This window comes from Phoenix dactylifera, chromosome 2 (genome assembly GCF_009389715.1).
Source record: "Phoenix dactylifera cultivar Barhee BC4 chromosome 2, palm_55x_up_171113_PBpolish2nd_filt_p, whole genome shotgun sequence".
Taxonomy (NCBI): domain Eukaryota; kingdom Viridiplantae; phylum Streptophyta; class Magnoliopsida; order Arecales; family Arecaceae; genus Phoenix; species Phoenix dactylifera.
In genome coordinates this window covers 12,422,088-12,448,396 of record NC_052393.1, presented here as the reverse complement: position 1 = coordinate 12,448,396, position 26,309 = coordinate 12,422,088, and the positions used below count along the sequence as shown (strand labels likewise).

Sequence of the window (26,309 nt, the reverse complement as noted above, 5' to 3'; positions counted from 1 at the left end):
CAATATTGTTTTGTAATATTGTCAACAGTAGATTGATATTAAAATTAATTATGATAATATGTTAATATTTTATCTTAGTAATATGACTATATATTACATTGATACTAAAATTAGAATACTAATATAAACATTAAATAATATCATTATATTAATTTAGATAGAAATTAGTAAAATATTACCTTTGATAGCTATCAAATTTGCTTCAATTCCTGGCATTCCTTGTGCTCATCCAAACACAATAATTGAACTAATCAAGTTTAAACTTATGCCGGCACTCGGATGCCGACATTAGCTGCATTTAACAACTGCGTATAATATACGCCCTGTTTACAGTAACGTTACATCATATTAACGGATACTTTCCTCCGAACGGTCCGATTCGGATGGAAGGGGGAAGCCGGTCAAGAAAGCTATTTGGTGAAAAAGAAGAGGGTACCGAAACGATCCGATATTTCGATCCCCCAGCCATGGAATCCGGCAAGCCGCTGCTCTTCGAGATGCGCATGGTGACGGCCGCCAACTCCCTGGTGTTCTCCTCCTCCGATGGGCCGTCCGCCGCTCCCCATTCGTTGGCCTCGATGCCGAGTGGAAGCCCACCCGGAACCACCACGGCGGCGAGTGCGACGGCGGTGGCGGAGAAGCTACCTCTTCCGCGTTCCCCGCGCCGCCCTTCCACACCGTGACCTCCTCCAGATCGCCTGCAGGGTCCGCCGCGAGCCGTCGGATTCGGCGGTCGGCGACTCGCTGGTGTTCTTGGTGGTCCTGCTGTCCGTCCCACTCCCGGCCCTCTATGAGGTGCTGAAGGAAATGTTCATGGCTTCGTCGGTGCTGAAGCCCGGTTCAGGTTGAAGCAGGACCTCATCTATCTCTCCTCCACATTCTCCTCCCAGGGTTGCCGCGCCGGCTTCGATAGAGTACCCTCTGTCTCTCAATCTTTATTTGAGCTATTTTCTTGAAGTTTCATATGGATTTGAGGTGATAGTTTGACGTTGCGCATTATGGGAACATGTGTTTTGGGGCATAAATTTGTTAACTTGACTTGTTGATTATTGGGAGACCTATTGATAGCATCGTGGTATTTTGCATTCGTTTATTCATGTACACTTCAGTGTTGACTTTCTTTTTGTGTTCTTAATTGCGTTATTGATGGTCCTAATTTCGTTTTGTGGGACTTCTTCTTTTTCTTCTTCTGTTGTCGAGATCATTGCTAGTATTTGTCTTCTTGACGCATCTTACTGGTTCTTCTTCTTGGTCTCATCTTGTTTTACAACTTAACTGCAAGCCTTTGTAGTTGCCATGAAAGGGAAAGTAATTAAATAGCATTTATGCCTTCAAGAAAAAAAATGCTGCCATCAAGCTTTGCGCCTGATGTTACATGGAATTTGCTCCACTTGTTTGAGGAAAATGCTTTGATTAATTGCAGTAGTACGTCTACATACACATTCTCTTGGATTTTTTATTCTGCACAAGCGAAATTCTGTTGTGAGGTCGCCAGCTTAAGCTGATTTAGGTACATTTAAGGATTTCACTTACCAATGCCCGCAGGACGGGCGCTTACTATCATTAAAACTGGTGGCAGGAGTGTTTTCAATTGCCACGTGATTTTTTTTTTTGTTGTTGCTGGAGCGGATGATTCATATAGATCTAGTACGGATATATATAAAAAAATAAAAATACAACGTATCTTGGAGTGCACTTGGCAGCTCACTCTTCCCAACTCAAAGAGTATCCCTGTAGTGGTTGGCCACGTACGAAGCCACCCAGTCTGCAGCTCCATTGGCCTTTCTGTAGACATATGATGCAGGAGAAGCGGGTCGCCGCAAGCACGTCGCTTTCGATGAAGGATGGAAGAGGAAGAGCAAGCACATCGCTCTCTTGTGATCATACCACAAAAGAAAATTTGTGGAACAATTTTATTACTCAAAACTTTGATGAATCCAATACAAGGGAGTGGGGCCTTTATATAATAAGGGCGAGCCACACACACTACTAAAAAACACGCGTATAGTGACGGAGATTCCCGTCATTATACCGTGTTTCCGGTTACTAATACGGAATTTGTGACCGGAGCTCCCGTCACTGAATTGGTTACAAAAACACGCGTCACTAAATTCTTAGTGACGACAGCGATTCCCGTCACTAAACTCCGTGACCGAACCGCCGTCACTAAGCCGTTACAAATCCAAAAATTAAATATTTAAGAAATTACGTATTTTCCATCACTAACCAGTCCCTGAATTAGTGACGAAGGTAACTTGGTCACTGATTTGTCACAGAATTCGGTCACAAGTTTGGTCACGGATCTGTCACAACCTTCAGTGATAGATTTTGTCGTCACAGACATGGTCACAAATTTTGTCACTAAATTTATCATTAATTCCGTCACTAACCTAGTGACAAGGTTACCGTCACTAATTTGTCATAACTCACTGAGCAAAATCAATTTTTAGTAACCAAAATTCTGTCACTAAGTTTATGACTGCTCGTCACAATACTTGGTAAACAATTCAGTAACCAAATTTGATCACCAATCACATTCCAATAACCTGATACATTTGGTATAATGATTGGCTTATAATAATAATAATAATAATATCAGTAATAGCAAAGGCGTTTAACATTACGCAAAAGTCATTTAACATGTCATTCAAAATAGGCATCAACATGTCCTAAATCCATCAAAATCAAGGTCCAAAAGTATGTCATAGAGATCAACAGAGATTTCATTCCTCCTACGAATGCAAAGACCTATCATCTAAGGCAAAAGCAATCATAATGAAGCATGATCAGCAGAACCAGAATCACCATTACTCTCCTGATCTGCATGCCTTGGTCCAAAGCTAATCTCTTCTCTCATCTTTTGAAGAACCTCATCTTGCCATTTTTTCTTTTCGTGCTCAAGAATACCTAGAAGGTCTTCACGCGTGTGTAGCTCTGGAGCTTGACTTGTAGAGGTGGAAGAGGATGATGATTGCCCAATAATTCCAATAAGATTCTCCAGGGGACTAAAGCCATAGACATGGCCATGAGTTGGGACACCAGTTGCCTCAAACCACAAGTCATAATCACGTGGTGGAGCATCTGATGTGGAGGCATCACCATATTTTTTGGAGTATTCAGCTGAATACTTTGTCTGCCAGTTGATTTGAAAGAAGAGAAAAACATTATGGTGGATCAAACAAGAGATAAACATGAGCAAGCTCAATAATATTTATGAATCATAAAAAAATTATACTTACCATGACAGCTTCACTTCTCTTATCCACATATCCTCCCATGCCTTGCTTTGTCTTATGCGTCCGATTAAAAGATTCAACTATTGTTGGCTCCCTACCAAACTTTATTTTCTACAAAAGAGAAAAAAAAAATTCATTAACATATAATGGGCTGATTTGAGATGATTGAATAATAATATGAAAATTATTATAGAAATCTAATTGAATAAAGATGTGTACCAGTCGTTCGTCATGATTGACAAATGCGATTGATCCTCCACAGTATTTAGAGATGCTACCATTCTTCATGGTGTTTCTATTTTTTTGTTGGCTTCTGATTTCTTCTTTCATTCTAAGAAATCCAAATGTCAATTAGCTTATTCCAATTTTCTCTAGAAATCCAATTAGGGGGTTTATCACGGGCTCTATTTAAATCTTCTTTTGATTCCACAAGCTTTTGGCTTCTGACCCTTCCTAATGAGGTTGTCAACCATCGCTGACAATGCTTGTTCCAAACTTGATGCACATGATGCAATTGTCCTGGAAGAATTGTGTGTATCTCCTAACAATATATAGGTCGCAAGTAATCAGACTTACTAATTGGCAAGTGTAATAAGGGCAAAAGTTAATGATAAGAAATATAAATTAATTACATCACCTCAAACTTATTCCACATTCCAACTTTAGCATGTGCAGGGACCTCCCTCCATGACAACCAAGGACCATTGAAAAATTGGCGCATGATAGCAACAGCTTTGTGGCTGACCTCATAATCAAGATGCCTGCAATTTAAAAAATATTTATTAGAAAATAAACTAAATACTTTAATGCAACAAACACATAAACAAGTTAGTGATAGAAGAAAGTGATATTTTCATACATTTCTCTTGTGCACCTAACAATCACTTTTCTATTTGTATCAACAGGGGCTTTAAGGATTGGCTCTCGGCCATTGCTCTGTCTTGGATCAGCCCTAAGTTCATCATTCATCTGATCCTCATTCATTGCATCCTCATGATTTTGCACTGCACCATTCATCTGATCATTTATTTCTTCATCTATATCCACCTCTTCATCCATGTCCTCATCAAGGATGCAGTCATCATCATCATGACTTTCCTCGACCCGCTCAGGCAACCTAGGAGGTTGAGGAGGAACTTGAGTAGCAGCCCGAGATTGAGTAGCAGCCAGTACTAAAGCTACTTTTCCATTACCTGTTGGTTTTTCTTTTCTCTTGGCCATAGCTGCACAACAATAAAAAGTTATAGTTATTTTCCAATATGAATGTCAATAAATTCAATCAAAGTAAAGTGCAATCAGTGGACCTGTTGCTTTCCCTTTGCTCTTTTCCATATCTACACAATTATAATTTATAAGTCTAAAATTAGTTATATTAGCATTCATAAATATGCATGTTGTTTTTTAATCTTCCTCAGCCTAATGCTCCTCTTCCTCGGTTTGTTCATCTTCAAAATCTTCTTCTTCATCCTCAAAGTCATCTTCCATTTGGTTAGCTGTCAACTCAATTTCTGCTGCATCAATTTCTTCTGCATCTCTATTAACACCAACCAAAATGTCTGGATCATCAAGCTCATCTATCATCGAGATTGGGGTAGGAATCCTATGGTTCTCTTCTTGATAAAAATCAAGAAAATTTACTTCTGTCCCACTAGGAGGGAATCTACCTCTAGCTTTCGTCTTAATTACTGCCCACCACAATCTTCGATTCTTCTTCTTACCTGGGTAATCAGTGTAGAACAACTGATGTGCTTATTGAGCTAATACAAAAGGATCATTGGTTGGAAGTCTTAGTCTGTAATTGATCTCAACGAGACCATGTTGAGGGTGCACTTTCATACCCTTATTCGTATCATACCAATCACATTTGAATAACACTACTTTATTACCAACACCAAAATAGTCTAACTCGATGATGTCAACCAACATCCCATAATAGTCACTCTCAAAGTCATTGTAACTGCTTCCCTTAATGCGCACACCACTGTTGAAGGTTCTTTTATTCTTTCCATATTCTTTGGTGTGAAATCTGTACCCATTCACAAAGTAGCCCTTATAACATTTAACTTTATTCCCAGGGCCATATGATAGGTCCTTTAAGCGCCCATCAACATGATTTTTACTGTCATTAACCTAGCATGATAAAAATAATATCATAAGATCATTGAAAGAAATGATATATATATATTACACTAACTTATCCTAGTAGAATAAATCAAGATAAAGTCTAATTTATTATTATATTTATGAATTGTGTACTCACATATGACCTAAACCAAGCCGGAAACTCCATTTCGCGTCGTCTTTCCAAATCTATTTGGCTTATATTTGGATAAGATTGCCGGATATAATCATCAAAATACCTACAAGACAAAAGCTATAATCACATATGTTTTACTTAGTGTGCATTTTCAAGCATGATTATAATTAAGTACTTGTGTAACTTACTTTCCAAAAGGTTGAACCTCCTCACAATTCAGAAGAACATATAATTCAGCAGCATTATACTCCTGAGTAGTCAAATGCCTTCCAAAAGGTTTTTCAAAAGGCCGACTTGATGAGTAAAAATGGACAGATGATCCACGAGATCAAACTCTCCTTCGTCATCATTACGGGGAACTCGATTTAACCTCGTTTGTATAGAAGGCTCAAAATAATGCGAACAGAAAGTTGATATTTCTTCTATGATGTAAGCCTCGACAATGGAACCTTCAATCGATGCTCGATTCCTTACCTTCTGCTTTAGATCATGCATAAGCCTATAAATAAGATTAATATGTTAATTTCTCAAATTTAATGGATTTAAAGAAATTGTTATGTTTACAGATTTTACCGTTCAAAGGGGTACATCCATCTGTACTGCACGGGGCCCCTGACCTTAGCTTCATAAGTTAGATAAACAGGTAAGTGCTCCATTGAGTCAAAAAATACATGAGGAAATATCTTCTCAAGTTTGCAGAGAATAACCACAATATTTTTCTCAAGAACCTCCATATCTTGGACACGCAAAGTTGTGTTGCATAAATATCTAAAGTAACAGCTTAATTCTGTTAATGCATCCCACGCTGCAGCTGACAATACTTCACGGAATGCAATTGGAAGCAATCTCAGCATGAAAACATGACAATCGTGACTTTTTAACCCGTAAAACTTATAATCATCCAGGTTAACACACTTCGATATGTTTGAAGCATATCCATCGGGGAGTCTTAACCCTTTCACCCACTTGCAGACCTCCATTGCTTGGTCTTTGGACAACACATAGGAAGCTGAAAGCTTAACTAGCTTTCCATTAACAAATTGAATCCTCAACTTAGGATGTTTGCAATACAACTCCAAATCTTGCCTTGTTTTCATATTATCTTTAGTCTTCCCTTTTACATCCATACAAGTGTAAAATATATTGAGAAACATATTCCGAACAATATGCATAACATCTAAATTGTGTCGAATAAGTAGTGTATGCCAATAGGGCAACTCCCAAAATATGCTCCTTTTCACCCAATTATGCTCTTTGCCGAATCCAAGAATGGTGTGCTTAGGAGCTTTCAAACCAAATGTTATATTAGGCAAGGCAGAGACCCTATTGTTCAACTCCTCACCAAACAGTCAAGGAGGTGGGGGTTCTGTCTCTATTCTACTATTGAAGAAACCATCAACTTGGTATCTGTATGCATGGTCCATGGGCAAGAATTGACGGTGGCAGTCAAAAAAAGAAGTCTTCCCACCATGTTGTAGTGTAAAAGTTTTCGAGTTCTCCATACAATACGGGCAGGCCAACTTTCCATATGTACTCCATCCTGAAAGCATGTCATATGCAGGAAAATCGTTGATAGTCCACAATAAAGCTGCCTTCATTTGAAAATTCTCTTTTCTAGAAATGTCATAAGTGGTGACCCCTACTTCCCACAACATTTTAAGTTCATCAATCAAAGGCCTAAGCAAAACATCGATACTTTTGCTAGGGCTCTTAGGTCCAAAAATGACTAAACTTAGGAAAATATAGGGTCGTTTCATATACATTGATAGTGGAAGATTGTAAACTGTTACGAAAACTGGCCAACAAGAATAAGGACGAGCTGATTGGCTAAAATGGTTAAATCCATCCGTACATAACCCAAGTCTCCCATTACCTGGCTCGGTAGAAAAGGATGGATGAATGCGGTCAAAGTGCTTCCAAGCCTCCCCACAAGCAGGATGCACCATCTCATCTGAATCACCTCCCTTCACATGCCATGACATGTTTTCAGCTGTCTTGCTTGACATAAAAAGCCTCTGAAGTCTTGGTGTTATTGGGAGATATCGCAACCTTCTATAAGGAACATCTTTTCTCCTACCACCACCATTATTTCTTCTAAGTTTATATCGAAGATGACCACAAATAGTACACTCAATCAAATTCTCTGTTTTCTTATAGAATAGCATACAATTATTCTCACAAACATCAATATTTGTATACTTCAACCCTAATTTCCGAAGCATTTTCTTTGATTGATAGAAATCAGATGACAGCTTCTAACTTTCCGGGAACATATTCTTCACTATTTTCATGATTCGATCATAGCAAGATATACTCATATTAAATTCAGCCTTGCAATTTAATAATTGACTAATAGCAGATAACTTAGAGTGTTTTTTACACCCTTCCCACAAAGGTACTTCTGCATCTTTCAACAAAGAATAAAAATCTGCAGCATCCTTGTTTGGCTCTTCCTCATGATTAGCTTCAGGTGCACTCCCCAAATGAAGTTCCTCTTCTGGACCCATAGCTTCCATCACCATGGTTCTATATTGCTCACCATGTTCATAACCAACATCCATTGATATGGATGCTTCTGCTGCACTTGTACTTACAGGAGGAACTTCCCCAAGTAACTCCCCATGTGCAAACCATGTTGAATACCCCAGTGTAAACCCCTTTCTCAATAGATGAACATTGATCGTATCACGGCCAAGAAATTTCTGGTTGTCACATCTTATACAAGGGCATCTAATCTTATCACCACTACAATACTCTAACTGAGTAAATGCAAACTCAAGGAACCCTTTAACTCCATCACAGAACTCAGCTCTTATGTAACCATTTTCACAAAGTCGGTGATACATCCAATTACGATCAAATGATATAGTTCCTCTAAAAATCAAATGACAATCAAGAAGAAAGTGAACCTAACAAAGATAGACAATAAGCCTCTTCAGCAAAGATGATATAAAATGATATGAAAATAGAGCACACTATTTCAGCAAAGATGTGCATGAACCTAACAAAGATAGACAATAAGCCTCTTCAGTTTAATATAATTCTTCAATGGAAGCACAGAAAAGTAATCACTCTAAAAGAAGGGCCCATGAAACTGATTAGATAACTGAGGTAATGTGGCAATACTGTTTACCATGTCAAGCAAGAGCACAATAGGAAAAGGTTATCCCATGGCACTTCATGGTCAAGGTAAAGAAAAGAATTTGTCCAGAAAGGGACCTCTCTATGAGAGAAAGTAGGGGCATTATGAGAATTTCACACTATCTAATTAATAAAAGTCCCACCCCACCATTTTCCCTTCGAACGAGTACCCAAGCAACAAGTGCAACATCACAGCACAACAGCCATTCAACCCCCTCCCTCCTTTTCTCTCTCAGCCAACCCAATCCCTCCTCTCTCTTTCTTCCCACCCAAAACAAAACTACCGTCCCCAACTTCCCAAATTGCCTCTCTGCAGGCTAGGAAACTCTCCACCTCCCTTCCATCAAGGGGGAAGACTCGTAGCCAGCTCCTATTCCCGTTTTATATGGGGCCTTTGCTTCTTGTTGGTCACGGTCAGATAGAAAACAGGCAAGAAACCTCTCTCCCTCCCTCCCTCTCCTTCGCCTCTCTCTCCCTCTCTCTCTCTCCCCCTCTCTCTCCCTCTCTCTCTCCCTCGTTGGATTACCTTGTCGCCTGCTGGGATCAAAGCGTCCAAGAAAACCAGATATTCGGTTACATGGATTCAAAAGAAAAGAAGGATGCTCAGATCTAGGGCATTAAAAGAAAGGAAATCTTTTGCGCTGGACAAAGCAAAAGCAGGTGAAGAAACGAAATACGTATATATTTAAACCTCCACGGAGAGATCAAACAGACAAAAAAAGAAAAACTTACAGGGATCGAGAGACGAGAAGAGGATTGCGGGAGGAAGCGATGATCTTTCCTTCAGACGGGAGAGGGGAATATTAGGGCACGGGCAAAAGAGGCAATGGGTTTCCTTTTTTTTGCTGAAGGCAATGGCTTTTCTCGTCTGGGATTTGCGCTATTGAAAGAATTTGGGCGGGGCGGTGGGTTTCATTTTGGATTCCCTCTTTTTACTTTTTTTTAAATTTATTATTACTCAAAACTTATATTTTTAATATTTTTAGAATTAAAAATTAAATTTGGTGATGGAGATTTCTGTCAATAATCCATCACTGCCAAAAATAATCTTTTAAAAATTTATAAACACTTGGGTTACAATTTTTGTGACGGCTGAATTTCTCACTGTTTGGTTGCAATTTTGGTTATCAGTTTTGTGACAGATATCCCGTCACTACGATGGTCACTAAATTTTGGCGCCCACCCTACCCGCGGATTCTATAACCGGTCTGTCACTAATCTGTCACTAAGTTCACACCATGGTGACCAAATTTCTGTCTGTCACTAATCCGTCACAAATAGTGACTGATAACGGGTCGTCACTAGTTTTCCGTCACTATACGTTTGTTTTCTGGTAGTGACATAAGTAGAAAGACAAGAAAAATAAAGTAAACTTTTAGGGCAATAATTCTAAAAATGCTGAAAAGATTCAATAGGTTGGTTCAAGCAAAATTTTAAGACAATAATTTTCAAAAATGCTGAAAAGATTCAATGGGTTGGTTGGCTTTTCCTTCTTTGGTTGGATTCTCCAAACTAGGTGCGGCTTAGATCGCAGGTTGGAGATTTAGAGTGGATGCCTTAGTTGGCCTTTTCTTCTTTGGCTGGATTCTCCAAACAAGGTGCGGCTGAGATCGCGGGTAGGAGATTTGGAGTGGACGCCTTGGTTGGTCTTTCCTTCTTTGGCTAGATTCTCCAAATTAGGTGCGGCTGAGATCGTGGGTAGGAGATTTGGAGTGGATGCCTGCGTCAGGGCCTCCCTCCTGTGAAGAACTCGACCCTGAGTTCAATTGAGTGATGTTTGATCCGTGGTACTCGTATAAGTCCTTTACATTAAATGTTCGGGAGATATGCAAATCATCAGGAAGGTCCACGATATAGGTGTTGTCGTTGATTTTATGGAGAACTTTGCAGGGTCCAATTTTCTTTGGCTTCATCTTATTGTAGGTGCCCGTTGGGAAGCATTCTTTTTGTAGGTGTGCCATGATGAGATCACCTTCATTAAAAGTTTTGATTCGTCGATGCTGATCTACATCATGCTTGTATTTGCCGTTTGCCTCCTCGATCTTTTCCTTCACCTTGGAGTGCATGGCGGAGAGCTTTTCAATCATGTGGTTAGCGGAGATGTTCATCCCTGGGAGCTTTGGGAAGGGAACCAAATCGAGAGTATGACTCGGCGTGCGACCATACACGATTTCAAAAGGAGTCTTTCCGGTCGATCTATTGAGCATGTTGTTATATGCGAACTCTGTTTGGGCTAGTGCTAGGCCCCACTGCTTTGGCCTCTCTCCTGCAATACAACGAAGGATGTTACGCAGGGTGCCTTCCTTCATTTTGAAAGTTGTCTTCCATTCTATCTGGTGGTAGCCGCTCTTGAGGTCGACCTTGGAGAAGATCTTGGCACCTTCTAGCATATCGAGCATGTTGTCCAAGCAGGGGATAGGGAAGCGGTACTTGATGGTGATTTTGTTAATGACGCGGCTATCGATGCACATCCTCCAGCTTCCATCCTTCTTGAGCGTTAGCAATGCTGGTACCGTGCAAGGGCTCATGCTTTCGCAAACTAGTCCCTTGCAGATCAAATCCTCCACTTGGTTCTGCAGGATCTCGTGCTCCTTGGTGCTCATCTGGTGGTGTCGAAGGTTTAGGAGGCTAGCACCGGGTATGAGATCGATTTGGTGCTGAATGTCTCGCATGGGAGGAAGGCCGTTAGGTAACTACTCGGGCATGATGCCCTTGAAGTCTTGGAGTAGGGGGTGCACATCTCTTGGAAACTCCACTGGTTTGGCCTCCTCTCCTTTGATCACAAGGGCATAGGTTTCTCCGGTGTCTTTCAGATCACTTTCAAAATTATTAGTAACTAGGAAGGATCGTCCCTCCACTCGGTAAGGCTTGGGACGACTTCCTTCTCACATAGGTCTAAGGACAATCTTATGCCCATTTTTGGTGAAGGCATAAGTACTGTCTCGACCCCTATGGATGGCGTTTACATCGAACTGCCAAGGTCTTCCTAGTAGAATATAACAGGCGTTCATATCTACTATATCACATAATATCTCATCTTCATAATGTTTTCCAATAGAAAAGGGAACTCTACAGTGCAAATTTATCTTGATTTCACCAATGTCTTTAAGCCACCCGATTTTCTAGGGTGTCGGGTGCATCTCTGTAGGGAGTTGGAGCTTCTCTACCATTGACTTGAAAGCAATGTTTTCACTACTTCCGTCATCGATAATGAGGTCGCACACCTTCTGGTTGACCGTGGACCTGGTTCGAAAGATGTGATGCCATTGGGAATCAAGTTTCTGGCGTGGTGCGTATATCAATCGTTGCACCACGAGGGAGAGAGCTTCCTATTTATCCTCGTAGGTGATGGCCTCGTCGTCATTGCCCTGCTTATCTAATGCATCATCGTGTCCCTCGTCAATGTCTCGGCTTCAGCGAGATTGGTCATCACTCGTTTTGGGCATTGGTTAGATAGGTGCCCCGGTTGATTGCACTGGTAGCATTTGGTTCCTCGCGATGGAGCATACGAGTTGGTGGAAGGAACCCGTGTCGCGTTATTTCCTCCGGTCGGCTTGGATTGGTGATTGCCAGCCTCTTTGTTCACAATGGGTAAGGCCTCTCGAAGAGGAGCCTTTCCTTTGTTCGGGATGATCTCGCTTGTTGAAGAGGTTGGGGAACCTCGTCTGTAGGTAGGGCCCTTTTGAGTAGCCCGCTCTAACTGCTTTTCGACCCTTGTAGCTAGTTGGACCGCGTCATGGAGACTGTAGACTGGTTGAAGGTAGATCCTATCCTGGATAGAGAGTCGGAGTCCACCCATGAACCAAGCAACTTGTTGCGCTTCTGTCTCCTCCAAGTTGTTGCGAGCAAAGAGCTTGTAGAACTCGGCGGTGTAATCATTGATGGACCGTGATCCTTGTCGACAATTTTGATATTGCTGGAAAAGGACTTGGTCATAGTCAAGGGGAAGGAATCGGGCTCGCAGCAACTTCTTCATTCGTGATGAGGAACGTATGGGTCCTTTGCCTTGTTGCGTGCGGGAGATTTATAGTTGCTCCCACCATGCTGAAGCGCCTCCTTTAAGCTTGTAAGCTGCTAGCTTAATTTTCTTTTCCTCCGAAGTCTCAATGTAGTCGAAGAAGCGTTCGACCTCTGCAAGCCAATTGAGGAAGTCCTCGATGTGTGGATGGCCATTGAAGGGTGGGAGATCTACCTTCATGCGGTAGTCCCTCTTATTGCGGCCTCTGTAGCGGGCACCACTCCGGTGAGGGTTGCCGCCACCATAGCGATTACCATCACTATAGCAGTTGCCTCCACCCCCGAAGCGGTTTTCACCACTGTAGGGATTGTGTAGGGGTTCCTCATCGCTAGAGGAGTCGTCGTGGGGTGTGCGCGGAAGAGGATGAGTCGTGGGCCTAGGGCGAAGTAGGCCAAGAAGAGGAAGGGGGGTTCATCTCGTTCTCTGCGTCTAACATTAGGAATTGGATCCTCGTGACGAACTTGCCTTCCGGCATTAGGAGCAAGTGTCGGAGTAGAGTCGTCGTCATGGGTTTGGGCAAGTCCCAGGGCTTGGGTTATCATCACCAAAGCTTCTTAAATCTTCTTCAAATCTTGTTGCATCTTCCGTTGAGCCGCACCGAGGGCTTCAACGGCCAGCACTCCCGGAGCACCATCCGCGGAGTTGGAGCCCCCCGATCTGTTGGTGGCACCGGCCATTGGAAGGAGAGTGCCTTGTTCTGATACCACTTGACGTAGGGGAAGTGGGTCGAACCGAGCATGTCGCCTTCGATGAAGGATGGAAGAGCAAGAGCAAGCACGTTGTTCTCTTGTGATCACACCAAAAGAAAATTTGTGGAACAATTTTATTACTCAAAACTTCAATGAATCCAATACAAAGCAGTGGGGCCTTTATATAATAAGGGCGAGCCACACATAAGTAGAAAGACAAGAAAAATAAAGCAAAATTTTAAGGCAATAATTCTAAAAATGCTGAAAAGATTCAATGGGTTGGTTTGCTTTTTCTTCTTTGGCTGGATTTTCCAAATTAGGTGTGGCTGAGATCGCAGGTAGGAAATTTAGAGTGGACGCCTTGGTGGCCTTTCCTTCTTTGGCTGGATTCTCCAAACTAGGTGCGACTGAGATCACAGGTAGGAGATTTGGAGTGGACGCCTGGTTGGCCTTTTCTTCTTTGGCTGGATTCTCCAAATTTGGTGCGGCTGAGATCGTGGGAAGGAGATTTGGAGTGGACGTCTGCGTCAACATGCATGGCCTGGAAAGCCACCCGACCACAGACCAATGCTCGGATGTCTCAAATCAGAGGGTGGCACACGTCCGCACCTCCAAATGTCCGTTGAACCCATCCGACGACCGTAGCCGAATCCCCCTCAAACAACACCATGCTAGACTGCAACACTCACCAAGCATAACTAAACCCAGCCGCATGATTCTTCACCCTCTGTTTGGCTTGAGGGAAAAGGTTAAATATAGCCAGTAGAAAGTTGCCAATTTGTCATTTTCTAGAGATCATTAATTAAGCTGGCAGATGCCCCACTAAGAAATCTGTACTTGTTGAGGGCAAATGAAGTGTCAAGACAGGGTATCAGCCAAATTTGATTGAGGTCACCTACATATTTAATTGCTCTAGGATTTTGTTTGTGAAAATCATGATATCGAGGTTGTTGATGGTAGGGACACAACTGACTTAGTTTCTAATTAATTTATCTGGGCATTGGGCTCGGAAGAAATGCAAAAACTCAAAATTCCCAGGTGAAATTTGCCACTTGGTCCCATGTTTGTATCTGCTCTATGAATTGGAAAGGAGGTTTGATGTGATGTGAAATTAGCAAAGGCTTTGAAATTACGGATTTATGATATGTGGAGAAAATTCTTCACCTTTATGTACTGTCAAAATCATTTTGAAGTCTTAGAAAATACACTCAACGTGCTGAAAAGAAGTCTGATCTGATTAATGCGTACAGAAGATGCAGAGTGTTGGATTTAAGATTAGGCACCCAATAATTGGAGGTTGCAGGACTGGGCATTAAATTAAAATCCAGAAGTGTTCATTTCTACTGCTAACCAATTACATGAAGAATCTTCTCAAGAATGACCAACTACATGGGGTACATACATGGATAATTTGAAAGATACATAGCTAAGCACTTTTCTTGCTTTAGGGTTCATGTCTTCTTTCCTTGAGTTCACTTCTCATTATTCTAACTGGAATCGTGGGGATGATGTTGGATACTCTAATTTAGAACTGCCTTTTAATTGTCTATAGAGCCACAATCCTACTAAAAGGTTAAATCTGAATATTGTGACCAAACCCTTGATAGTATAAGAAAAATCTAGAATGTTAATATAAATTTTGTTCAAAACTCTTCCAGTGCTCTATTTTCTTTCACATTTCAATAAGTCTAAGTAACGTCCATACTAACCTGGTATTTTGTGCAGTACATAGGGTCCTCAACTTTTATATTTTCATAATTATTTGGATTTATTTGCTACCTTGATTTGTGAAACAGTAGGACTAGTTTCTTTGGAGGCATCATTCCGTCCATTTTATTGCCACTAGATGCTAAGTGCTATTTTTCCTCATGTGAAGAAGCAGAACTATGATGTTCTACATTGGCTGCTAGGCTGATCCAGAGAGAGTATATCATCAGTAACAGTTTGTCACTAGTACATACTAGCAAAACTGACAATCAGTTACCAATCTAGATCCACATGGCCCATCCAGTTATCCTTTTGGACAATATTTAAGCTGATGATAATGGGGGTGTTTTAAGACCTGAGAGGGAAAAGTGTAACAACTCTTGCAAAGTCTGGCATTTTCTCTTCTCCAAGTAACAAGTTATGGGAGCAAGGATTTTGTGCCAAACTTGCTAGACCCTGAGCTGTTCCTTTATATTTGAATCCAAAATGTTTTTAACCTTTGATTTATCTCCTTTTACATGCAGTAAATAGTGTGCAAACGACAAAGGATATGTGCTATATTGTTATAGAAATAAGGTTTATTTATGGAAACATATCAGGCTATCTATACCCACATGTTTATCCTAGGTTATTGATGACTTGTAGGGGCTGTTTGGATGCTGATATAAATTGTCCAGCTATTTTGTTATATATGCTATCATTAGAATAAGCTAAATAGTGAAAGGGAAGAGCGTATTCCACTAGGGAAACTGATAAAGGAGCATCTAAGAGGGCTTTAAGTCCAATCAGGCCTATTAAGTCCAAAGGGCAAGATCATTAGTTATTAAGAGCCTAGTCTTTATTGTATATTATATTATGTCCTATATTTTATTTTAAGCTTCAGCCAATAGTTATGTTACAAGTCATTTAAAAAGTTATGTGACTTGCACTTGACCTTTTTAATGAACTTGGATAGATGAGATCTAATAGAAAAAAACATGTAATGAAGGGCTGTGATGCTAGGGCTATTGGGGACCTGGTATAAAAGGTCTATTAAGAGTCTTTGTAAATACTTTCTTTTCCATCTTATGAAAATAATATGGACCTGAGAATTTCTTGGGCTCTTGCACCTAGAATCCTTTTGTTCCTAATTCAGTTTTACACTTTTTTTTGCTGTAATCGCTTTTGTTCTTACTAGAATTCCATTCTTGTTGCACCAGAAACTTAAGATTATAAAACCCCCAAAATATCAGAATACTGGAAATCACCTTGAATAATGAATTCAGTGCCCTACTTTTTGGGCATATGCTCTTGGAGGAAGGCCGGACCATGTAACTAATGCATTGACTTTCATCTCTCAGGTTGCCACACCTTCCCTAACCTAAGGTCAAATGGACAACTTATCCAAGAATGATCTATTCCTGCATCCAGGCACGTCCATGTTTAGATGTTCTAAACATATCAGCCCCTAATTACAAATAAATTAAAATTTCCTTGCATAATTTTCCATTTTAAAATGTGTACGTGCATGGTATAGTTGACCATTTTGGCATAAATTAATGATGCCATGGTTCGTTGTAATTCAAACCAAGAATTCAAGTATTGGTATGTACAAGTTTGTACAGGGAATATATTGATACTAGTTGCATGCCAACCCATGATATTTCACTTTATTTTTCTATGCTGGACCAAGAGGTGTAGCATGTTCGTATAGTACCATACTATATCAGTCCGTATAATCCCAGTAAGGTATTTGTACTGATACTTCCAGTCCTTGCCTCAAACCATCACTGAAATATGATTACATCAAAACAAACGATATTTTCTGGGAGAAGATTGGATCAGGGCCTAATCGCTTTCATGCAGTAAATAGGGTAAGGGGGATGCAAGATAGGGGCTAAAAGTGGAAAGAAAAGGAGGAGAATAAACAAATGCAAAGAAGCTAGGAAAGAGAGAAGAACTACCAGATAAGGGATCAAGCAAACCTAAGGGACTGAAAAATGGGGAGAGTCAATTCTTAGCATACATGAAGCTACTCAATCCAGTCTTTATCCAATTGGCCCAGGTTGTTGCCATCACAGTGATCCAACCAGAAAGCCTATTCCTCTTGATATTTCTATACTTCCAATCCATCCTAGGAGCATTAACGTCTTCAGGTAGGAAGCAAATATTAAACTTAGCTGAGAAGAATTTCCAAATATACTGGGAGAATCGGCATTTCACAAATAAGTAGTTAATAGATTTCATCCTCTTGATTTCATAAGGAAAACTGTACTCTGAGATTTTTAGCTGTTAAAAATTCTATGGATAATAGCAGCAGAATAAAATCTCCACCTTCTCATCATAGGATTTTTCAAATATCCTAATAGCCAATGGCAATTTTGTTCTGCCAAAGTTCAGTACTTTGTAGCAATTATTCATTGAAAAATAACCATTTCCCCTCCATCTTCAAGAAATTTTATCAGGAGCATTCATAGCATTGACTTCTTGGGGATGGTCACATAGAACAGCTAATTCTTCATTTGCTCTTATATACTGACTTGAGAATTCGATTTTCCATTCTCTCTGTTCTGCCAGGGTGCAAAGATCTGCCACTAAAATGTCCTTTCTAGAATCCATGTGATGTAAAATTCAGAAGATGTCATTAGAGCATTAGGAAGCAACCAGGCATCCTGCCAGAATTCTATCCTGCTACCACCCCCAAGAAAGAATTTTGAGCCAACTTTGAAAATTTTCTGTGCTTGTACCACACTTTCCTACCAAGAAGAAACCTGGTTCCCTAGAGGCAAGAAACAAAAATTCGGATATCTTCTGTACGATTTGTTTTTGATAAGATCCTTCCAAGTTGTTTCATCAAGCTGAAAGAAACTGCACCATACTTCATGAGTAAAGCATTGTCAAAGGTATTAGACTCATGATTCCAACACCACCTTGAGATTTTTGTTTACATACGTCTCCCCAAGTAAGCAAGCAAGTTGCTTCCCAGATTGATTTTTGCCTCTCCATGGAAAGTATTTACCTGCACATATTGCCTTAAAGTGGATACAAGTAAATTGGTATCACTGGCAACATTGCATTAATAAATGCTAAACTTCATATAATAGCAGTATTCCTTTCCAACATGGTAATTTGTTCTCTATCAAGAAGCAACAATAGTTTTTCCTCAACACCAAATGGTATAAAGGGTAACATAAGTGATTTGTAGCTTGGTTTCAGCAGCATCAATACAAGCAATAAGATATATCGATAAATGGAAAAGCATTTGCTTATCATTGATTCTCGGACACTTGTGAAACAAAAAGCTTGACAAGGTACTTGCAAAAGCCTTGATATATCTCTGATTCAATACCTGACATGATTTGAACTCATTGTTACTTGCTTGGATCAATTTGTATGCACCTAGAAGCTGTCAAGCATGCCATCAGACCCTGGGATCTTGACATTAAATTGTAGTATAGTTGATGGCATGACTATCAGCACACATTCAATATATCCAGTTTTTCTGAGTAACAATATCAGCACCAGACAAGGGCTTATTGTCTTACATACATGTTTCAGCTTTAGCAAAGCTGATAACTTGTTCATGTGATCCGTTTTGTTCTTTCAGGCTCGTACTACAGTGAAGCTCATTTGGAAAAATTGCTCCTTGCTGATATCGACCTGAAAATTGATTATTGTTGGGTCTTTATTTATTATTAAGGTTGATGTCTTTATATTCCTTGTATATAATCATTCTTTTCCTGCCAAGATGAGCATGACTTGCATTCTTCACTCTCCGTGAACATAAGGTATAAAGTAGTTATCCTCTTTTAGATAGATTTGAGAGTATTCTGATCCTTATGCAAACTGTGTTATCAATTCAATATGCGTGTGTCAGTGCAAGCCCTAGGTATAACCTTACCATCCAATTGCTTTTTTATTTCCATGTCAATAACTCAATATGCTTCATTCTATTCTTTCAACCTTTTAGCATCTACTCATTAAAAGAAAAACAAAGCTAGAGTCATCCAGGAACTTCTATTGTATTATCCACTCCCCCTTCTCTCTGAGAGAGAAAGATGAAGTTGATGACAACATAATGCAATTAATGGGCTATAACCATCACCATCTTGACCTTTGATCAAGCGGCGAGCGAAGTCTTCATCATATTTTACAGGCCCCAAGGGCTGCAAACGACCATAACTAGTGAACACAAGACGTGAAATATTTTACTGCATACTGAAGCCCAGACAAGCCAAAGTCAGCCAGAAAATCAGATACTAGGCCTTTCATGGGTCCATAGTTGGGTTTCAGTTTCCTGGCTTTGCTTACTAAATTTAAAATTATAAGACATTTTAAGTTTGATTTAATTTGTAATCTAGTGAATCTGTATAGCCCTTCCATTATCTCGTTTCATTGTGATCTTTTCCTAAAATTTAGGGATCTATACATATTCTGTAATCCACCTGGATTAAAGTAATTAGAATCCATTAAGAAATCTAATTGTGCAGTGCATTTTGTATCTTGTTGCATTGTTTAGTTCAAAACTGTACTGTGCATTCTCACAATCACTTAATGTTAGAAATAGATAGTCGCTGCATTTGACATTCCCATGTGCTTATAGAAGGGTGGCCTAGTGCACAAGGCTCCCATCATTATGAGGTCTAGAGAGGGTCAGATATATGCATCCTTACCCCACCATTACGCCAAAAATTTTGAAATCTCGCAATGAGCATGGATCAATCAACCGACCTTTAGATCTTCAGTCCGACACTCTCCCCCAACTGAGCTATCCCTGCTTGGTTGTGCCCCATGTGCTCATACTTCCTTTTATTTTAATGTGCTGCTTCTTGTTCTCAAACCAAAATCTGATAAAAAAGCTTACCCATTTCAAGCTGTACAGATTGTGGACACACGAAAGACTTCCTTCTCATTCACAATCAAAGTCACATATGCTTGCATTTGAGCAAAGTTAGATGATGCCTTATGCATCAAATGAAGAAAACAATCAGTTCATCTTTGACCAAAAAGATGATAGTATCAAACCATTACCTATACAGATGGTTGTTTTCTACATGAATACTTGAGAAAGTCATCTTGGTCTGGTTGCATGCTAACTGCTACCTTAAAATAAATCGTGAAGAAAATAATCTGTTCGACAATTGGTTTGCTGGTTGTTATCATGTATGACAATTGGTAATTTGGACAAAATTAAGTAAAGCTTATTCTACTGATCAGATTTGTTTATCCAAGTGTTTCACATTAATATATTGATCAACGAACAAAGTAAGGGTATGCTTTCCACCTGTGCAAGAAATGTTAAGGTAGCAATTCCAAATGCCGACTGACATATGGTTTCCTTGTGGCTGGGGGCCCGTTAGCACAACCAACACAGCTACTCATTCTCATCTATTCGTCAGATAATGTGCACTGAGCAAAATGAATAAGAATGCCAGTCACCTCCTGACCTACTCCCCAGCCATTGATTGGCTCTTGCAACGCTTGCCAAACTTTCTGTTCCATACGAACTATCATGAAATTTTCATGAGTTAAGTTTACTTATATAGCAGCTGAATTCATGTTACGGTTTTAACTGCAATAATCACATCTTTTAGGCATAGAATTAATTCAACAAGTATGGTAAAAACTAGCCGAGCCAAGCTGAATATCGGCCTACTTGGGCTTGGCTCAGTTTCTAAACAGGCTGCTTGAGCTCATCTCAATCTCAAGCCCAGCTTAATAAAACCTACTGGAGCTTGGCTCGGCTAAGCTTTGAGCCAAGCTTCCCCTATATTTGAACATGACAGGTGTCGAGCTGGGGTCTTGTATGAGCCAAATTCTGAAATATGTTTCAGCTTGGCTCGTTTTCCTAGTGGAGCCACTCTTAGCAAGCCAAGCCCAAGCTGCTCATGATCAGCTCAGTTTGTTTGCACCCCTATCAACATGTGGTAACTAAGAAATTTTCAAAAAAATGCACAAAATATTTAAAAATCCAATTATTAAAAATATAAATCAATTGATCCATAAATGTACTAGTGCATGCAAACAGAAGCAAGAATAACAAGACAACAACAAAAGCAAGAATAACAAAAACATATGAAGTAATAAATATTGATCCTTATTATTTTCTTTGTGTTTCACAAAACTGTTTTAATCTGTTAATAGTTCATAAAAATTATTTACTTAATATTCATTATGAGGTTGAGTATTTAGGTATAATTTGTTGAAGTTTTGCCAATACTAAATCATGACTGATGGGAATTTTTTTCAATAATTCAGAGAATATCAGGACTATAATAACATTATCTCCACATATGATCATTGGCCACTTGATGCTTTAATTAACTCCAAAGTGAAAGGTATCCCATATGTGTGATAGCTATTGCTGCTTAGAGCAAGATGCAATTTATCTGTGTCATCAACTGGTGCAATCATTTAAGAGAGCATTTTGCATCCTCACTGATAAGACTTATCTACTCTCATCTTTTGTTACCTTAAATGTTGTTGCTATGAGGACAACTATTGCCCTTGTGCCTATTAGTGATTCTCATGATGTTTTATAATATTCTGCCTCCCCTGCCTTAACCCTGAGTAGCATCAGGTTTATCAACAGATTTTTACATACTCTGAGGGCTTTCTCTTTTTTTTTTTCGGTTTAATGTTTCATGGAGCTCATTAAATTATCCTATAATTGCCAGGATGAAGATGCATTTTGGACAAATGTCTAATCAATTTTGACCTTACACTTGATCAATTATTAACAATGCATCATGCTTATTGTGTGAGATGTTTGTAGCTTCTATAATAATCTTTCAACATTTGAGAAATCTTAATAAACTTGGGGATTTGGTGGCAAGCATGGATTTGACCAGATTTTCTGTTTCTTAAAAACTATTCAGTGGTAGGAGATAATATGCATTTAGAATTCAAGCAGATAGTTTAGAGTCTAATGTTAGTTTTACGGCTTGGTCACTGTTTGTTCTTCATGGTAGCTTTCACATTCTGAAACCATCTTTCATCTTCTACAAACTGTTTTTTCAGTTTTGTATAAGGATCTTAAAACTGAGAGAGAGGGAGACAAATTACAAGTAGAAGCTTGCAAAGAAATAATTGCATCAGACAGTGATGCTGCTACTACCATTTTATCTTATACAGATATGTCCTGAGAAAACTTATTTTTCCTCTGGATAATGGAATACATAATTAGATGCAAGAAAAATATGCAACTCAAATTGAACAGTTTTCTTATTAATACTCAAACTGAAAATGGTAGCATCGATATTGCATGACTGTATAGTTTGATGGTGATGCAATGACCAATGGCAGGAACATATCATGATCTTGAATTTTTGTGATAATTTGATTATAACGAAGCGAGTGATAGTCAATATTGGTGCTTTGTTGATTGAGATAATCAATATTGGTATTGCAGTAGTTATTCTAGAAAAAGGACCAAAAAGTTTAATTTGAAACTGACCCAAACAACAAGAAGTTGGATATTATTATGGGAACACGTGATTGATTATCCTTTTAAGGAGCAAGCCAATTCTAAGCCAAGAATGTTCGTAGGGTAAAGGAAGACCTGATTTAGCTTTGATTTGTGGAAATTTGAAACATTGAGTTGATCTTAGGAAATGCTAGGTTTGATGTGATAAAGAATGCATGGACTAATTTAACATGTAAAGTCTGGGTTGCTGCTTTGTTGGGTTTGAACTTTTCTCCTTCAACTTCTATCGCTCTGAGTTTCACTCAAAAAGTGTCTTTTTAACAAGCCATTCCGTTTATATTCAAAATTGCGATCCAAATTTAATATTTTAAAGGAAGAAGAAGATGTAAGACATCATTGTGATTATCACCACTGGAAAGGGTCGTATCCATGAGGTTTTCATTGGTTTATTTGATGAAATCTTTGGCTTTGATTTGTTAAACTCTTTCAGCATAACCTATCGTCATTCCTGACATCAACCATACAGCATTGACATTTAAGCATTGGGTCTGGGTACTAGCAAGGGCTTGGATGGTTTCTGCTTGTTTAGCCCCTTGGTTTGGATAGTGGAAATGTCACTGTTTTGATGACATTGCAGCACTGAATTGGGTTTGAACCTCCCTGGATTTCTTCACCCCATGAACAGGTTTATTACCGCTCTCCCAATTGTTGATATAAGGCTTGTTGATAACAGTTATAATTGAAATTAAATTAGGCCACTAATTACTGAACATATCAATAAGAATTTTTAAAATTTGTCAGCTAATATTATGCAAGGATTTTCTGGAAGCTATCAATGGTTTTACCATATGGAGTTTATCTGGTTTTCAGCCTGTGTGCACTTACTTTTATTCTCGAGCAAAGCATAAGAGAAAGAGACCTTAGAGCTTTCTGGAAGCTAATTTATGTTTTTTTTGCATGTAATTCAAGAATAACAAACTTGGAAATTCTGCTAATGCTTCAGTTTTGATGTGCTTTATTCATTGCAGTGATTGAGGCCTTCCAATTGAAGATTACTGAGGAACGACTTATGTCAAGATGTACAAAATGCAATTGGAGCTTCATTGAGAAACACTGACCACCGAGGAAGCTATGGCAGCTTCGACCGTGTCCCAAGTCATTCCTGACCGCCTCATCAACTGGAACTTAGACTTCGGCAATGCATCGATTGCGACCAACTTTATTAGGAGGTAATCTTACCCTATTTGCCATTCTTTTTCTTTCCTTAATTTTCATTTAATTTTTGTAATGCTACCCCTTTTTTTTTCATTCAAGGTTATTTTCTTGAGTATTTAATAATCAGATATACCCATGAAGCCAGCTTTTAGTCACCGCAGATCTTATGATCAATTTTGTCATCCATTAAATTATTACTGTGTTCCTGTATCATTCTTTGCATCCTTGACTGCATCATCCATTATTGCAGCGTGCTGCTGCCACATGATAAGTTGCTAGTTACCTTCCTTGTTCTGGTTTATTTCCACTACTCGATGACAGAAGACAGCTATTTTTATACAGGGAACCCAGCACCAAACTGCCTTTCAGAAATTCATTACAGTTTGAAATTTGAATGACCGAACCAATTTGTTCTCCAAAATACAATGGCATCTCTGAAGTGAGAACTCAGTTTGCGGTACCAGGCCATAATGATGATTTTTTATGCAGAATAATAATTTAAGACTCCTTCCTGAACCTAATCCAAGGTGGGTTGGTGGATGACAGAGATGGGACCCAGGCGCATTAGCAACCAGTACATCACTCAACTTTCTTTTCTTTGTTAATGACCTTCCAGGTTCAAAGAAGATGGTGAAGAGATCTAAGTTTGACCACTGTCCATTCCTTTCAGATCATCAAACACTCTCTCTTGTATCAATTAGTAATATACAAATGCAAAGGACCAAGGAAGTACCTTGGTTTGTGCTTTAGTGTACGTTTTTATATTTCTTGCTTTATAGTGGCTGATTTGATCAAGGAGAAGAAAAAATTGGGGTCCACCAAGTTTATTTTTGTATGTTAGATTCAAATTGATTAGACTGATATCTTCTTTAAACTGGAAGGGTCAAGTTTGGTGAGATTTGGAGAGGGATATTGTCGGACCTCACCACTCACAGCTGATGGGGCTCGGTGGTCCAATCCGGTAGGACAATGGAGTGGTGGTGGGGAGACGAAGGTAACTGAGGATGGACAGAATCGGCCCAACTGCGTTGAAGCGTAGACTTTTCTTTCGTCCCTGTCGGCCTCTCAAAGCGTGGGGTTCAGAAAAGAAAGATAATATTTTGATAAATGTTCTTAAAATTTTGGAAGCATTTCTTTCAAGCTATGCTTTTGGGTGATGTAGGGGCCCCTTGTTTCAAAACCAAAGAGGTTGTGGTGTATAGTGTACTCTACTGAAGGACCCGTTGAATCATAGACTTTCTTTGTTTCAAAACCTGTAACTGAAGGGTCCTCTGGTTGGTTCGACATTTTATCTCTCTAGGCGCTCTTAAACCTAAAATATTTGTTCGGATTTCTCTGATGGGTGGATTGTTTGGGCCAGTCTAGATCTTTTTGATCATGTTATCTATAGGTCTGGCGGCACGAAGATTGTCGGTCAGATTTGTATTTTTTTGTTGGGAGTAGCATGCTTAGTATTTTTGATCAAATTTGATTTAATAAATATTAGGTTTTAAGAATTGAATTGGAAGCTACGAGAACCCAAGGAGAGAGAGAATGGAGGATCTCTCTTATCTTTTCTAAATGTCAATCTAGATGGAACAAAAGAACAGGAGAGATTTTCAAGAGAAGTTTGTTTTTGGTAGTATTTATGTGGGGGAGGGTAAAATGGAGGGCTAGAGATGATGATGTACTGTGTCCTGTGGGGATATCCCCGGTTAAGTCTCATGAATTGCTGCATGGATGGTTAAAGTTTTGTTGAAATAAAAAATACAAATCAAATTGGAAGCTGAAAATTGCCACTGATATTGAATAATTTTGTTCAAACTATATATACCAGAAAATAATCACCCTAGTATCCCCTGCCATAAGTGTCTTGTTACAAACCTAAGCTTGCATTTCTAGAGGTTAAAAAAAGATTAGAAAGCTTTACGAGAAAACAGCAAAAGTTGGAGAAGAAAGTGTAGAAGGTTTGACTTCTACATGCTCGTAACGTAAGGCAAGGCAATGTCAAAAAAGGACGCGGAATCTCGGAGTGGCATTTCTACCGTATGCCCATTAATATAAACAAAACGATGCCAAGAAATCTCTATGAAGCATATTATGTATGAGACCATGCCAAAGTTTTAGAAAGGTGTGCTCCGATGTCAAGGGTTCTAGTAGACAAATGTTATTATTATTATTATTATTATTTTGGGCCCATTGGGTTCTGGTTAAATAAGTCCTCACAAAGTGGCTCTTGGAGTGTGATGGTGATAGCCTGAGCGGTTGAGGTCCTTCCTATTTGGAGGACATCTAAGTACGGCCTTGTGTGAAAAGAAAAAAAAAAAAAAAAAAAGGCCATTGGCCCTTCATATGGAGCCTTTGTGCCTTAATTATCCAAAAAATAAGTAAATACATAAATAAGGATTATGTTGAGCTGTTGGTGGATAAATTTGACCAAATGATCATATCCAACCATATCATAGGAAGGTTTTCTTAGCACATCATATCATATCATATGAAGTTTGAAGGGTGAAGCATACTGTCATGACATTCTCTTACTTTAGAATAACCTACAGCTGATTGAAGAGCCATAAGTAATTCCTTCCATAAATTGACTTTTGATACTTTATAAGTTCTCTTCTGTGGATCGGTTGGCCAAGCTGCATGGACCGATGGAATA

General features: G+C 39.4%; 1 protein-coding gene and 1 long non-coding RNA gene across 2 annotated transcripts; one reads left to right on the top strand and one right to left on the bottom strand.

The window, feature by feature from the left end:
* Window positions 1–391: 391 nt before the first annotated feature.
* Window positions 392–25,258, top strand: LOC120108321. The gene is made up of 3 exons (XR_005509720.1): window positions 392–914; window positions 23,482–23,682; window positions 24,011–25,258. It is a non-coding gene; the product is annotated as an uncharacterized LOC120108321 (long non-coding RNA).
* On the bottom strand, window positions 2,621–5,406 carry LOC120108313. The gene is made up of 2 exons (XM_039121904.1): window positions 3,240–5,406; window positions 2,621–3,133 (listed from the first exon to the last, which is right to left on the bottom strand). The coding sequence occupies exons 1-2, from the start codon at window positions 3,276–3,278 to the stop codon at window positions 2,771–2,773; spliced, it is 402 nt and encodes a 133-aa protein (XP_038977832.1). The 5' UTR covers window positions 3,279–5,406; the 3' UTR covers window positions 2,621–2,770.
* Window positions 25,259–26,309: the final 1,051 nt, after the last annotated feature.

What these genes read in the sequence shown, in the direction of transcription:
- LOC120108313 (XM_039121904.1), bottom strand. Translation starts at nt 3,278, where the DNA reads ATGGGAGGATATGTGGATAAGAGAAGTGAAGCTGTCATG. An exon ending in AGAGAAGTGAAGCTGTCATG is followed by an intron (nt 3,134 to 3,239) that starts GTAAGTATAATT and finishes ATCAACTGGCAG; the next exon opens with ACAAAGTATTCAGCTGAATA.